The 15,726-nt window shown below is 34.5% G+C and overlaps 1 protein-coding gene across 1 annotated transcript in view; it reads left to right on the top strand.

The window, feature by feature from the left end:
* The window catches only part of dlp (glypican dally-like), a 55,811-nt gene that overhangs the window by 26,126 nt on the left and 13,959 nt on the right, over positions 1 to 15,726 (top strand). Inside the window, exon 5 of the mRNA XM_081770017.1 lies at positions 7,252 to 7,417. Coding sequence (XP_081626143.1) covers positions 7,252 to 7,417 — 166 coding nt within the window. The remainder of the gene's footprint in view (positions 1 to 7,251; positions 7,418 to 15,726) is intronic.

The following is a 15,726-nucleotide window of genomic DNA, read 5'->3' as shown; positions in this document are numbered from 1 at the left end:
GAGGTCTTTGGTATTCGATTCAGTATTAGAAGATTGCGAAGTCTTTGGTATTCGATTCAGTATTAGAATATTGCGAAGTCTTTGGTATTCGATTCAGTATTAGAAGATTGCGAAGTTTTTGGTATTCGATTCAGTATTAGAAGATTGCGAAGTCTTTGGTATTCGATACAGTATTAGAAGATTGCGAAGTTTTTGGTATTCGATTCAGTATTAGAAGATTGCGAAATTTTTGGTATTCGATTCAGTATTAGAAGATTGCGAAGTTTATGGTATTCGATTCAGTATTAGAAGATTGCGAAGTTTATGGTATTCGATTCAGTATTAGAAGATTGCGAAGTTTTTGGTATTCGATTCGGTATTAGAAGATTGCGAAGTCTTTGGTATTCGATTCAGTATTAGAAGATTGCGAAGTTTTTAATATTGGATTCAATATTAGAAGATTGCGAAGTCTTTGGTATTCGATTCAGTATTAGAAGATTGCGAAGTTTTTAATATTAGATTCAATATTAGAAGATTGCGAAGTCTTTGGTATTCGGTTCAGTATTAGAAGATTGCGAAGTTTTTAATATTGGATTCAATATTAGAAGATTGCGAGGTCTTTGGTATTCGATTCAGTATTAGAAGATTGCGAAGTCTTTGGTATTCGATTCAGTATTAGAAAATTGCGAAGTCTTTGGTATTCGATTCAGTATTAGAAGATTGCGAAGTTTTGGTATTCGATTCAGTATTAGAAGATTGCAAAGTTTTTGGTATTCGATTCAGTATAAGAAGATTGCGAAGTTTTTGGTATTCGATTCAGTATAAGAAGATTGCGAAACTTTTGGTATTCGATTCAGTATTAGAAGATTGCGAAATTTTTGGTATTCGATTCAGTATTAGAAGATTGCGAAATTTTTGGTATTCGATTCAGTATTAGAAGATTGCGAAATTTTTGGTATTCGATTCAGTATTAGAAGATTGCGAAGTTTTTGGTATTCGATTCAGTATTAGAAGATTGCGAAGTTTTTGGCATTCGAGTCAGTATTAGAAGATTGCGAAGTTTTTGGTATTCGATTCAGTATTAGAAGATTGCGAAGTCTTTGGTATTCGATTCAGTATTAGAAGATTGCGAAGTTTTTAATATTGGATTCAATATTAGAAGATTGCGAAGTCTTTGGTATTCGATTCAGTATTAGAAGATTGCGAAGTTTTTAATATTAGATTCAATATTAGAAGATTGCGAAGTCTTTGGTATTCGGTTCAGTATTAGAAGATTGCGAAGTTTTTAATATTGGATTCAATATTAGAAGATTGCGAGGTCTTTGGTATTCGATTCAGTATTAGAAGATTGCGAAGTCTTTGGTATTCGATTCAGTATTAGAAAATTGCGAAGTCTTTGGTATTCGATTCAGTATTAGAAGATTGCGAAGTTTTGGTATTCGATTCAGTATTAGAAGATTGCGAAGTTTTTGGTATTCGATTCAGTATAAGAAGATTGCGAAATTTTTGGTATTCGATTCAGTATTAGAAGATTGCGAAATTTTTGGTATTCGATTCAGTATTAGAAGATTGCGAAATTTTTGGTATTCGATTCAGTATTAGAAGATTGCGAAGTTTTTGGTATTCGATTCAGTATTAGAAGATTGCGAAGTTTTTGGCATTCGAGTCAGTATTAGAAGATTGCGAAGTTTTTGGTATTCGATTCAGTATTAGAAGATTGCGAAGTCTTTGGTATTCGATTCAGTATTAGAAGATTGCGAAGTTTTTAATATTGGATTCAATATTAGAAGATTGCGAAGTCTTTGGTATTCGATTCAGTATTAAAACATTGCGAAGTCTTTGGTATTCGATTCCGTATTAGAAGCTTGTGAAGTCTTTGGTATTCGGTTCAGTATTAGAAGATTGCGAAGTTTTTAATATTGGATTCAATATTAGAAGATTGCGAGGTCTTTGGTATTCGATTCAGTATTAGAAGATTGCGAAGTCTTTGGTATTCGATTCAGTATTAGAAGATTGCGAAGTCTTTGGTATTCGATTCAGTATTAGAAGATTGCGAAGTTTTGGTATTCGATTCAGTATTAGAAGATTGCGAAGTTTTTGGTATTCGATTCAGTATTAGAAGATTGCGAAGTTTTTGGTATTCGATTCAGTATAAGAAGATTGCGAAGTTTTTGGTATTCGATTCAGTATAAGAAGATTGCGAAACTTTTGGTATTCGATTCAGTATTAGAAGATTGCGAAATTTTTGGTATTCGATTCAGTATTAGAAGATTGCGAAATTTTTGGTATTCGATTCAGTATTAGAAGATTGCGAAATTTTTGGTATTCGATTCAGTATTAGAAGATTGCGAAGTTTTTGGTATTCGATTCAGTATTAGAAGATTGCGAAGTTTTTGGCATTCGAGTCAGTATTAGAAGATTGCGAAGTTTTTGGTATTCGATTCAGTATTAGAAGATTGCGAAGTTTATGGTATTCGATTCAGTATTAGAAGATTGCGAAGTTTATGGTATTCGATTCAGTATTAGAAGATTGCGAAGTTTATGGTATTCGATTCAGTATTAGAAGATTGCGAAGTTTTTGGTATTCGATTCGGTATTAGAAGATTGCGAAGTCTTTGGTATTCGATTCAGTATTAGAAGATTGCGAAGTTTTTAATATTGGATTCAATATTAGAAGATTGCGAAGTCTTTGGTATTCGATTCAGTATTAGAAGATTGCGAAGTTTTTAATATTAGATTCAATATTAGAAGATTGCGAAGTCTTTGGTATTCGGTTCAGTATTAGAAGATTGCGAAGTTTTTAATATTGGATTCAATATTAGAAGATTGCGAGGTCTTTGGTATTCGATTCAGTATTAGAAGATTGCGAAGTCTTTGGTATTCGATTCAGTATTAGAAAATTGCGAAGTCTTTGGTATTCGATTCAGTATTAGAAGATTGCGAAGTTTTGGTATTCGATTCAGTATTAGAAGATTGCAAAGTTTTTGGTATTCGATTCAGTATAAGAAGATTGCGAAGTTTTTGGTATTCGATTCAGTATAAGAAGATTGCGAAACTTTTGGTATTCGATTCAGTATTAGAAGATTGCGAAATTTTTGGTATTCGATTCAGTATTAGAAGATTGCGAAATTTTTGGTATTCGATTCAGTATTAGAAGATTGCGAAATTTTTGGTATTCGATTCAGTATTAGAAGATTGCGAAGTTTTTGGTATTCGATTCAGTATTAGAAGATTGCGAAGTTTTTGGCATTCGAGTCAGTATTAGAAGATTGCGAAGTTTTTGGTATTCGATTCAGTATTAGAAGATTGCGAAGTCTTTGGTATTCGATTCAGTATTAGAAGATTGCGAAGTTTTTAATATTGGATTCAATATTAGAAGATTGCGAAGTCTTTGGTATTCGATTCAGTATTAGAAGATTGCGAAGTTTTTAATATTAGATTCAATATTAGAAGATTGCGAAGTCTTTGGTATTCGGTTCAGTATTAGAAGATTGCGAAGTTTTTAATATTGGATTCAATATTAGAAGATTGCGAGGTCTTTGGTATTCGATTCAGTATTAGAAGATTGCGAAGTCTTTGGTATTCGATTCAGTATTAGAAAATTGCGAAGTCTTTGGTATTCGATTCAGTATTAGAAGATTGCGAAGTTTTGGTATTCGATTCAGTATTAGAAGATTGCGAAGTTTTTGGTATTCGATTCAGTATAAGAAGATTGCGAAATTTTTGGTATTCGATTCAGTATTAGAAGATTGCGAAATTTTTGGTATTCGATTCAGTATTAGAAGATTGCGAAATTTTTGGTATTCGATTCAGTATTAGAAGATTGCGAAGTTTTTGGTATTCGATTCAGTATTAGAAGATTGCGAAGTTTTTGGCATTCGAGTCAGTATTAGAAGATTGCGAAGTTTTTGGTATTCGATTCAGTATTAGAAGATTGCGAAGTCTTTGGTATTCGATTCAGTATTAGAAGATTGCGAAGTTTTTAATATTGGATTCAATATTAGAAGATTGCGAAGTCTTTGGTATTCGATTCAGTATTAAAACATTGCGAAGTCTTTGGTATTCGATTCCGTATTAGAAGCTTGTGAAGTCTTTGGTATTCGGTTCAGTATTAGAAGATTGCGAAGTTTTTAATATTGGATTCAATATTAGAAGATTGCGAGGTCTTTGGTATTCGATTCAGTATTAGAAGATTGCGAAGTCTTTGGTATTCGATTCAGTATTAGAAGATTGCGAAGTCTTTGGTATTCGATTCAGTATTAGAAGATTGCGAAGTTTTGGTATTCGATTCAGTATTAGAAGATTGCGAAGTTTTTGGTATTCGATTCAGTATTAGAAGATTGCGAAGTTTTTGGTATTCGATTCAGTATAAGAAGATTGCGAAGTTTTTGGTATTCGATTCAGTATAAGAAGATTGCGAAACTTTTGGTATTCGATTCAGTATTAGAAGATTGCGAAATTTTTGGTATTCGATTCAGTATTAGAAGATTGCGAAATTTTTGGTATTCGATTCAGTATTAGAAGATTGCGAAATTTTTGGTATTCGATTCAGTATTAGAAGATTGCGAAGTTTTTGGTATTCGATTCAGTATTAGAAGATTGCGAAGTTTTTGGCATTCGAGTCAGTATTAGAAGATTGCGAAGTTTTTGGTATTCGATTCAGTATTAGAAGATTGCGAAGTTTATGGTATTCGATTCAGTATTAGAAGATTGCGAAGTTTTTGGTATTCGATTCAATATTAGAAGATTGCGAAGTCTTTGGTATTCGATTCAGTATTAGAAGATTGCGAAGTCTTTGGTATTCGATTCAGTATTAGAAGATTGCGAAGTTTTTGGGCGAAGTTTTTGGTATTCGATTCAGTATTAGAAGATTGCGAAGTTTTTGGTATTCGATTCAGTATTAGAAGATTGCGAAGTTTTTGGGCGAAGTCTTTGGTATTCGATTCAGTATTAGAAGATTGCGAAGTCTTTACATTAGGTGAATAAAAATATTGAAGCTGCTTAAGTTTCAAAGTTGATGTAAACTCAAGGTAAAAACAGTTTATTAATATATTCTTTACTTTACTTGTAGAATAACAATATTCCAAGTACTGTTATTGTTCCTATTTGGAAATCAATTGTTCCTGTTATATTTTTCACGATTATAAAATTATGACTTGTCGCCAGAGCTGCTGTGTTTGTTACAGAGCCTTTGACGACAGCGCCAATAATATTCGATGCGCTCTACCGAACTGTCAGAAGCTAGATTTTGTTGCACAAACAATCGTTTTAGGAACAGCCAGGAATTACAGGGGTTGAAATCGCATCAGTGAGTGACTGGGATCTAATTTGGTAATCGATTCTTTCCCCGGAAGCACGTTTAGGATGAGCGAGTTAACGTGCTATTTGAAATGTCGGTTATTTATTTGTACGCCAAATTTTACGAATAGGAAGCTATATGAATGATGTTTATCTTATCAAAATATATAATCTTTATTTAACCTATATCAATTTGCGATTCTCAACTATAATATGTAATAAGTAATTCACTTGAATTTGATTTTTTCTGTCTTTTTTTCGACGAAAGTTCGATTTCAGAGAATCACAATAGCATACCTCGAAGACATTTGTGGTCCACGGACCATAGCTTGAGAAATGCTGAATTAGCTAATCAAATTTGCAGTATAGACTATGTGATGTAAAGAAAAGTCGGTTGAATCAACTACTCCTAATGTAATACTTCAAAATGACACAAATAATTTTTCTTCTAGATGTAACATGGCTCGTAAAAGTGGATCCCAATAAGAGCAGATCCATAACATTTTCCCTAAAGAAATATATTGTACACAACTCATACAGCATAAATAGTTCACCCATCACGAGTGTCAATAATCAAAGGATCTCGGAGTTAATTTTCAGACAAATAACTTTTACAAAACATAAATACTATAACCAAGTAATCGATGCGCATTCTAGGACTTCTGTACAGATTGACAGAAATACGAAACCTCTCTTCCTTAGCAATCTTCTACAAGGCAATAATCTCTTCTAAATTGGAATATTGTTCACCTGTCTGAACAATGGGAGCTCCTACAGACCTATCCCGGCTCAACTCAGTTTTTAAACATTCCCGGCGGGAGTTCACGTGGTTTGGATTCCACGTTAATCAGTAGGTCCACGTCTCATATAGACTCGCTGCTTAACAGGACGTTGAACTCAAAATCAACTCAACTCAATTTTTAAACCTCTTCCTTGCAATAGTACGTTTTAGAATACCTCACACACGTGTGATGATAGAACACGAACTGTTACAAACACTAAATATTCAACTACCTGACACTCATCATAAAATAAGTGATCTCAAATATCTATACAAACACACATTTGCCAGTTGAAGTCCGAAACGCTACTCTCAGAATTGTATTTCCGAATTCCATTCTCACAAACACATAAAACACATATTTTTCATATAGTACCACCTAGACTTTCAATACTGTACGTTCTTTTTCCCATTGGCTTTCTAGTTTATACAATGAAAGATCAATACACTCGTTGATTTATTTAATTCTGAAGCTGCATATAACTGTCCATTACTCATTTTAATGTATAAATTCTAGTTCGCTATTGCCAACCTTTCTCGTTATTACTTTAGATTTATTATTATTATTATTATTATTGCATTATGTTATTTAGATATTCCAGAGTAAACTGGTGTTTACCTGTAATTATGTTTGTAAATAAATAAATACATAATATCTAGGCCTTTTTTAATTTACAAAAAAAAAAAAAAAAAAAAAACTATTTTCATATGCTAATGCAAATACAAAATGGCGGTAGTTCTAGTTTATACAATTTTGAAAAAATAAGAATGCTGATACAGTACTATATAGTCAAAGCATTAAAATAGTAATAAAATAAAATTTATTATTATTATTATTATTATTATTATTATTATTATTATAAGAAGAAGAAGATGATGATGATGATTAGAATGTTATGTTGTATTATTTTTCATTTATAATTGATTTTTTCTACTTCTACATGCATGCAAAATATTTCTGTAATTGGATTCGTTAGACGAATAAAATCTTACCTTTCTTTAATGTGCTCTAAATGGCCAATTTATTTGGAAGTTTTTAACAAGAGAATATGGTGGCTGTGTGTATAAAGTTGTAGTGGGGCTAATGATATCAACACTTACAGGTATAGTAGTTGCACAACTTCCATGCAGAGAATTTGAAGACTGATGTTTGCGATGTCTTTATTTCAGAAATATTAATTCTTTCCTTTCAGATTAGTCCTAGTCCTGCGTGTATACGAGCTGTAATGAAGATGACGTACTGCCCAGCGTGCCAGGGTCTTCCAGAACTGAAGGCATGCAATAATTATTGCATTAATGTTATGAAGGGTTGCCTTGCTTACCAAGTCGAACTCAACACTGAATGGGAGAACTTTTTAGGTAGGAAATCACTTTTAATTTTACGTAATTCGCAAAATAACTATCAGCTTCTTTGTGCTCGAATATATTGAAAATTTGCAAGTTGCTAGCGTAATGGAATGAAAATAAGGCAAATCGCTATTACTCGTTACACCTTGAAACTGGTATTTCCCTAATTCGTCCAGTTGTTCTGTGGAAATTCCAGAAAAGCTACTGTATTTCGCTTATTACGAGAGGGTATCAAAAAGTTTGTGCAATAACTTAAAAGGTGACGAACTATGAACCCCCTCAGACATGCATTTTATAATTAGGTTCTCGTATGTTACTCATGCAAATTCTGGACTCGTTAGAACATTTTTTTTCCCTCTACCTAAATCACTAAAGATGCTATGATTGACAAGCTTCAGGCACGTAACGTTATTAAGTTCCTTTATCTTAGGGGAAATCAGCAAAGCAGATCCACGATTAGCTGAAAAACGTCTATGTGGATGAGATTGCATCCTATGAAATGATATCGAAGTAGGAACGGCAACCAAACTGGACACATGGCTACCGCGGACTCCTCTAGATCTCGAAGATCATCTTTCACTGATGATGCCACCTCGACGGAGAAAGTTGAGAAGATCATAATGAAAGACAGGAGGATAACCATTGCATATGTGTGCAATAGATATGAGTCTGCTTGAAATATCAGTCCCATAACCAACTGCATCTACACAAAATGTTATCACAGTGTGTCACAACTGCTGTCACTCTTGCAGCAGAGAAGTCGCGAGGACGCTGCAGAAGTGTTGCATCACTGTGAGATGCATGAAGAGGATTTTTCCGACAGACTAGTGACTATGGATGGAAGTTAGGTTTATCTTTATGACCCAAAAACAAAGGAAATGAGCAAACAGTGGAAACACCTCTCCTCCCCCACTTAAAAAAGAAAAAACACACACACTCAAGTGCAAATTTCTGTCGCGAATGTGATGTTTTCCGTTTTCTGGGATTGTGAAAGGATCATCATGACAGATTACCTAGTACAGGGGCAAACTATAACTAGTACCTATTATTTCCATTTCCTGACTACGTTACGAGGGACTGAAGAAGAAACGTTGTGGATTGGTCACAAAAGAGGCGCTGCTGTTGGCAGACAGTGCACCAGGTCATTCCGCCCATGCAGCCATGATAAAGGCAGTGGGATTAGAATATGAAATATTGTCCCATCCCATACTCACCGGACCTAGCACCAAGTGACTTCTTTCTTTTCCCAGAAATGAAGCTTCTACTCAGAGGACGCCATTTTGACAGTAGGAATGAGGTTATTTCTGAGGTTCAATTGTGGTTTCAAAGCTAAACTGCAGACTTCTACAAAATGGGCTTACGAAAAGTGAAGAAGCGTTGACAAAAATGGTCGCTAGGCACGGTGACTGTGTAGAGGACTAATACCATCGTAGTGTGAGAGCTCGAGAGTGGATTTCTCCTAGATAATTGCATGAACTTTTTAATACCTCCTTGTAATCATATTGGGATATAACCAAGTTTGTTGTAGCTAATATTCAAGTATCTTCACCATTAAGCGTTTCTTACATATAAACACTAGCAGAAATGTTCTGAATAGGTTTATGGAAAGTATTTGAACCCCCCTTCTTCCCTCCCCATAGGATACGCATGGGGGATCAATTTGGAATTTTAACTGCATCCGGAGTGTCACTATTCATCTCAGCGACCTCGAAGACTATGAGTTGGATACTTAATATCGGTCTTTTTTATTATTATTATTATTATTATTATTATTATTATTATTATTATTATTATTATTTCTAAATGTCAATCCCTTCCCTCACTCTCACGAATTTGGAACTTGTGCTTGTTTCTTTTCGAACTTTTTATAAAGAAGTCACAGGATTTGTTTTATTTCTATTGCACTCATTATTTCAAATTAAATCATTCTTTTTAAACTTATTGGTATATATAGAAACTTAAGGGATTATGTATTTTGAAAATATGGTGTATTATAATTAGTAGTTAATTTACAATGCAGTGAAATGGTACTTAAAAGAACGTGAGAGTATAAAGTCAATAATACGCCTTTGAGTTTCTTCCTGAAATCGTTTTTTCATGTACAGGTATAATGATTATACGATCAAATATATAAGCTTTGAAATCAGAGATATGATCACTCGAGACTGTACCGGTTATCTCAAAAGAATGCAGTAAAGAAAGAAAAAAAAAAGAGATGCGACAGTGTCATTCGCTTGAATCATTCAATGCAAATCAGAAATGAAATGAAATCTTTGAGTTTTACGTCCCATGGTTATGCCGGCTAGGCTAAAGTGGGAGGAAACAAGAAAACCCACGGATCCTATTTGTCCACTATAAAACCCACTTCGCGCTAGCTGGGATCGAATCAGGGACCCCATGCACGAAAGATGAACGCTGTACCATAGAGCCACCGCGGCCTTTCAGTGCATATCAAATCAAAAACGACCATCATAGAGTTTATAGGAGGCTGGTAGATGTTAAAGTTTGACAGCTGATCATCTTTTCCAGTATTATATTGTATTTTACTCTTCCTTCCATCTTTCTGCTTCGTTCCATTTCTCTCTTGTCCTAAGGGTGGGCAATGATTTGTTACCGTAAATATAATTATGTGGTTAGTGTTGTGATTTGGAAAGTTGGTGCAGCAAGCCTTCAGTTTTGATTCTGAGATTTCCTTGTTAGCTTAGTTTGTGCAGAATAATCTGATGGCTACTTTAATCGAGAAAATCCTCTACTAGAGATCTGTATGAAATAATAGATACGCATGTGTAAATAATAGATAGAAAGTAAACTAAGATTCTGATACCTTGCCATGCCACTAGTAACTATGTTACAACAATCCCGGTATTCGATCTACGTTCCAGCCATATGTTTTTCACTCTTTGTATATCGTTAAAGTGGCATCAATAGAGGAATTGGCGTGATATGAAGTCGGTTGTTTCTTCCGTTTATCAAATATAATACAGTAAAAGCTGCATTGAAGATAGATTTCCGGTTAACAAAGGTAGGCCTTTTGCTAAAGAAAGATAAGTCCATGCCTATAGTGGTCATACTGAGATGAAATAGAATGCCTTCGTACCTCAATCAATCCGCATTGTTCATTTCTACTACGAATTCATTCATGTAAAATTTACAATGAACAGAAAAATTATTGTACAGACGTTAACTTTATTTTTTCCAATAGTCAAGGAAGGTTCTTTGTACACGTTGCTATCAGTGTTATTTCACTGTAAGATAAATTGTGGCAGTTTCTTTAAACTTTTGACAGCATTTTCATAAGTATTTAGCATACACTCTTCTTCCAACTCAATGCCATACTCCTCCTCATCCTCTTTCAGACTCTCCGTATAATTCTTAGGGCATCTATACTATTGTGTCCCTTTCGGTTCGCATATGACTATCTATTTCACTGATAACATAATGTATATACGCGAACTCTCATCGGATGTATGGAAATTTTCTAAACACTGCATTCCGGAACTTGAAATCTTCCATTAAATGGCTTATTTTGATTTCCGGTTTTCGCGTAACATAGTTTCCATTTAATAAAGAGAATTTAAACACATTTTTCGTCCCTAAATTCTTGGGATCCAGAAATATTCCGTTTAATAGCCCGTTTGAAACAAGTTTTACTGTATATAGTAATTCAACCGTCAAAGATACTCTGTAATGCAGACACTGAATTGTCCAAATACAACACTATGGTCTAGGGGCCGCGGTGGCTCAGTGGTAGAGGGGTCCTCTGGTGTGTAGGGTAGAGATGCAAGGGCTCGGAAAAAAACCGGCTTTTTGGGAAAAAAAACTCGGTTTTTTCTGCTTCGCTTTTTTGCTTGGGAAATTTTGGGCTTTTTTCAAAACTCTGCTTCAAATTCATTAAGCAGATTTTGTTTCGCTTCTCTATAACACAAAAAGTCATTTAATTAGTGGTTGATGTCGATAATAATATAAAACCTCGAAAATAAACCATGAATTTCGAAAAGATATTTCAAACAATTTTACTTCTCAACATATTGACATTATGAATTGCAAAGGATTAACCAATGTATATAAGATTTTTTTAACCTCCTATATACAAAAGTAAGCAGGGTTGGCAAGAACCATGGTTGTTTTTGAAAATGCCAAAAAACCCGTTGTTTAGGGGGAGTTTAAACTAGGTTTTTTTTTGGTTTAAACCAGGTTTATTGGATTTAGGTATTTTTGCTTTATGTATTTATATTATATATTGACAGAAATAAGTTTGATTCGCCTTGGTGTTATTATGCAACAACGGGGTTATGCTGGAAGAGGTCACATAAGCTTAAAGAAGTCCGGCCAGTAAATTTCTTAAATTGGGCAACTCCCGCCCTAGCCATCGGGAAAATCCCGTCATTATTCTAAATGTAAAACAATAACGGAAAAGTCCTGTTATTGCTTTGCATGTAAAATTTAAAGGTCAGCGTATCATAATCAGTACGCTAAAACAGGTATTAAATTACAAATTTAATATGTAGATATCATTGAAAGTCTAATCCAAACTAATGTTGGAAGCTACGTAGGCAATCGGTAAATTTTGCCAATTTCTATCAATATATTTAAGCAACCTTGTCTTCTTTATAAAACAGCCATTCAGGCATGCAGAAATATACAATTTGGTTTCGTTTCGTATGTTCAGGCTTAACATACTTATGTAATGCCTAGGTCATCAAGGAGAAGACTTTCACTTAAAGTGACATCCGAACCGCTACTTTGTTTACGCATGAAAGAAGGGTAGTGGTTCGAACGATAATTGAACATGGGACACCTTGATTAAAAGGTGAAAAGGAAATAAAACTAATGCAGATGGTTTGATGTGTGGAAACGTCACTATGAAGTTCACACGATTCGCATTTATCGTTCTTTTTATTTATTTTTTTAGTTTAAACCAGTTGTTTATTTTTTTTAAAAGAATAAACAGCTGATGTAAACCAGCCAAACCTAAAAGTAAATACTTCTTTTAAAAAATACACAAATAACTAGCAAAATTCTATGTAGTATTTTTACTTCAAAATATACCATACCCTCTTTTTGGAACAAAATAAAATTAAAATAAAACATAAGAGAAATACTTAGATCTATATGATACACTTAAAGGCTGCATATCTAGAGCTTTTGGTTCTGTATATTCTTGAAATTCTACAGTTTTATATAACTACCATCACGGTTTACTCAGTCAAGTTCTCTGAATTTTTAACACGAGGGATTCAACATATGGAAGGTGTGAGGCAAGAACATGGAAACCCACAATTTTACTATTTTAAGAAATGTACTGCTGCACAATCCATTTTGAAAGTTGGAAAGCTGATTTTTCACATAAGACTATACATGAAGGATTAAAAGAAGCGGTATGCGTTGCTGTCTATCTGGTGCTGCAAAACTCAGCAATTGAAAATTTGTTGGCTACCATGTTCTTTGCTCACACCCTTCAATTCATTACGGAACTCTCCTCCCCCTTCCCCACCACCACAAAAAAAGGAATACGGAAGACATTTAAGTTAAGATAAATACAACTGCACAACAAACGTAACTGAGTGGAGCTTTTGCGCTTCTATAAGGGAAATCCGGGATTCAACCCAGCATTCAACCATTCTGACAAAGCTTTTCTTCATTCCATCTGTAGAAATAGTGCGTGTACTGTGAGTTGGCCGATTTCCTTGCTTACTGTTTTTAAATTGTTATTATTACTAATTACCAGCAGTGACGGTTTTGCGAAGGTTAGGGGGCTGTCTTTCGGACTGAAGCCTGTTCCCCCAAATTACGGAATGTCTAAAACAAACGAAATATCTATTAGTTATGCCTTTACTCATAAACTTTAAGCTCCCTTCAAATAAAAATTACGAATGTTTAGAAAAACTAAACATTAGTAAGAAAATCCTCTCTCAAAATACTTTTCTAAATCCAGTATAAAATGATCTTCAAGGTTGTATTCGGAAGATTATCGCTAAATATATAAACGAAACGAAATATTAATTATGCCTGTACTCATAAACTTCAAGCTCCTCACAAATAAAATTAGGACATTTTAGAAAACGAAACAATCAGAAACCGGCCCCAAAGTACGTTTCTCCGCTACTGATCATTTGTATAAATTAGTATTCAAGGTTGCATCCGGAAAATTATTGCTAAATCGTTGCACAGCTACAGTATAACAGAAATGTGGAAGTAAGGTTAGACGGATATATTGAAAAACGTACGCTTTGACGGATATATAGAAAAACATAAGTTCAACTTTTGCGCTAAAAGCTAGAGTACTAAGCTCATGGAAATGAAACACTGATGACAAACTAAAATGATCTAGAGAAGAAAAAATGTCGACAACTCAAAAGTTAAAATAAAGTTAAATAGCCTCTAAAATTACCCTCAAATACTACATTCTTCATGTTAGCTTTAATTCGTAAAACATGTCCTCCATTCATTTTGATGGTGAATTTCAGAGCGAAATATGGCATTTAGGTCATGGAATTCTTATCTAGTATAGAATATACTATAAGAAAGCTATTTAGGTAGAAAAATCATGAAAATGAAAAAAGCCAAAATTTCCAAAATTCTCGTTTTTTCCCTAAAAAGCCGGCTTTTTATGTGAAAATAACCATCGATTCAAAAAAGCCGGCTTTTTTGCATCTCTAGTGTAGGGTCCTTCGTTTCGATCCCAGCTCGCGCCAAGTGAACTTCGTGGAGGACAAACACCATGTGCATGGGTTTTCTCGGGGTTCTCCCGTTTCGTCCCACTTTATTCATCCCATCATTTCATTCATTTCTCATCATCACCTTTTCCTTTAGCCTGGACGGCATAATAGTGGGACGTAAAATAAAGACTTCAATTTTTTTTTAAACACTGTGATCTGACTGACTGATCACCGACTTTAACCCTTCTAAATTCTTGCCTTTTTCGGCGTTTTTCTTGAGTCTCAGATAAGCAGCGACAGTGTCATCCCTATTTGCCTTAGGATCATGGTTCATACCTCATTTTTCTCAGAATGGAACAGCCTTTCAAACGGTACCACTTACATGTCCCTATGATGTACCAGAAGGGAATTATTTGAAGGAAAATCGTGATTTTTTGCCAAAAATAACTTCTTCAAAGTTTGGAGCCTCCTGAGGCTCTACCGGGTCTGCGCACAAACCTCCAGAAATTTGGAAAAATACTACGTAGTGTACTAATTACTTGTGACAAATTCGAATTTCCTGTCTTGAATAGTAAGGGCGGGAAATTTTTACCCATGTTGAGAGAGCATAAAAAAAAAAAGCCCAAAAGTTCCCTAAAATGCACCCTACAAATTAAAAAAAAATTCTAACACGTCTCTAAATATCGTAAAATTATGGTTCATACGTCGTTGTGTTCAGAATGGAGTAGCCTTTCAGATGGTATCACCCGTATGTCCCTCGGACTTCCCTAAGAAGGGAAAAATTGAGGAAAATAGGAATTTTTGCTGAAAATATCCCTTTTTTTCCGGTTTGGAGCCCTCTGGCGCGGCCCTGGGTAAACATAGAGATCCAGAAATCACTTTAAAAAATACTACGTAGTGTACTAATTGCTTGTGCCAAATACCAATCTCCTATCTTCTACACTAAGGACGGGAAAAATATTTTCCTCTTCTGCGAATATTCCCAGAATGTCCTAGAATACCCTATATAAATTTCAAAAATTTCTTGACTTGTCCCTAATTATCGTAGGATCACGATTCATACACAATTCTCTTCAGAATAGAGCAGGCTTCCAGATTGTATTACCTTCATCTCCCTCGGACGTCCCTAAGGAGGGAAAATTGAGTAAAATAAGGATTTTTGCTGAAAAATCCCTTTTTTTTTTCGTTTTGGGGTCCTCTGGTGTGGCCCTGGGTAAACATAGAGATCTGGAAATCACTTTAAAAAATATTACTTATGGTACTAATTACTTGTGCCTAATACCAATCTCCTGTCTTCAATACTAAGGGCGGGAAAAATATTTTCCTTTTCTGCGAATATTTCCGAAATTTCCCAAGGATACTATACAAACTTCAAAAATTTCCTGACACGTCCCTAATTATCGTAGGATGATGATTCATACGTCGTTCTCTTCAGAATTCAGTTGGCTTTCAGAAAGTATCACTCAAATGTCCCTATCATGTAGCCGAGCGGAGCAAGAATCGCGAAAGTGAGATTTTTGGTCAAAAATATCCCTTTTGCCCCTCTGAACTCCCCTTCTATGTTGACGAAGAGATCCGAAAAAATTCTCATAAAAACTAATGGGTCCACTGATTGTTTAGGGAAAATGTTAGGATTCTAGGATTAAAGAGAAGCTCACCAAA

This window comes from Thermobia domestica, chromosome 8, assembly GCF_964235325.1.
Source record: "Thermobia domestica chromosome 8, izTheDome1.hap1.1, whole genome shotgun sequence".
Taxonomy (NCBI): Eukaryota; Metazoa; Arthropoda; class Insecta; order Zygentoma; family Lepismatidae; genus Thermobia; species Thermobia domestica.
Note: the sequence above shows the minus strand (reverse complement) of the source record. Positions and strands in the feature narration are given on the sequence as shown.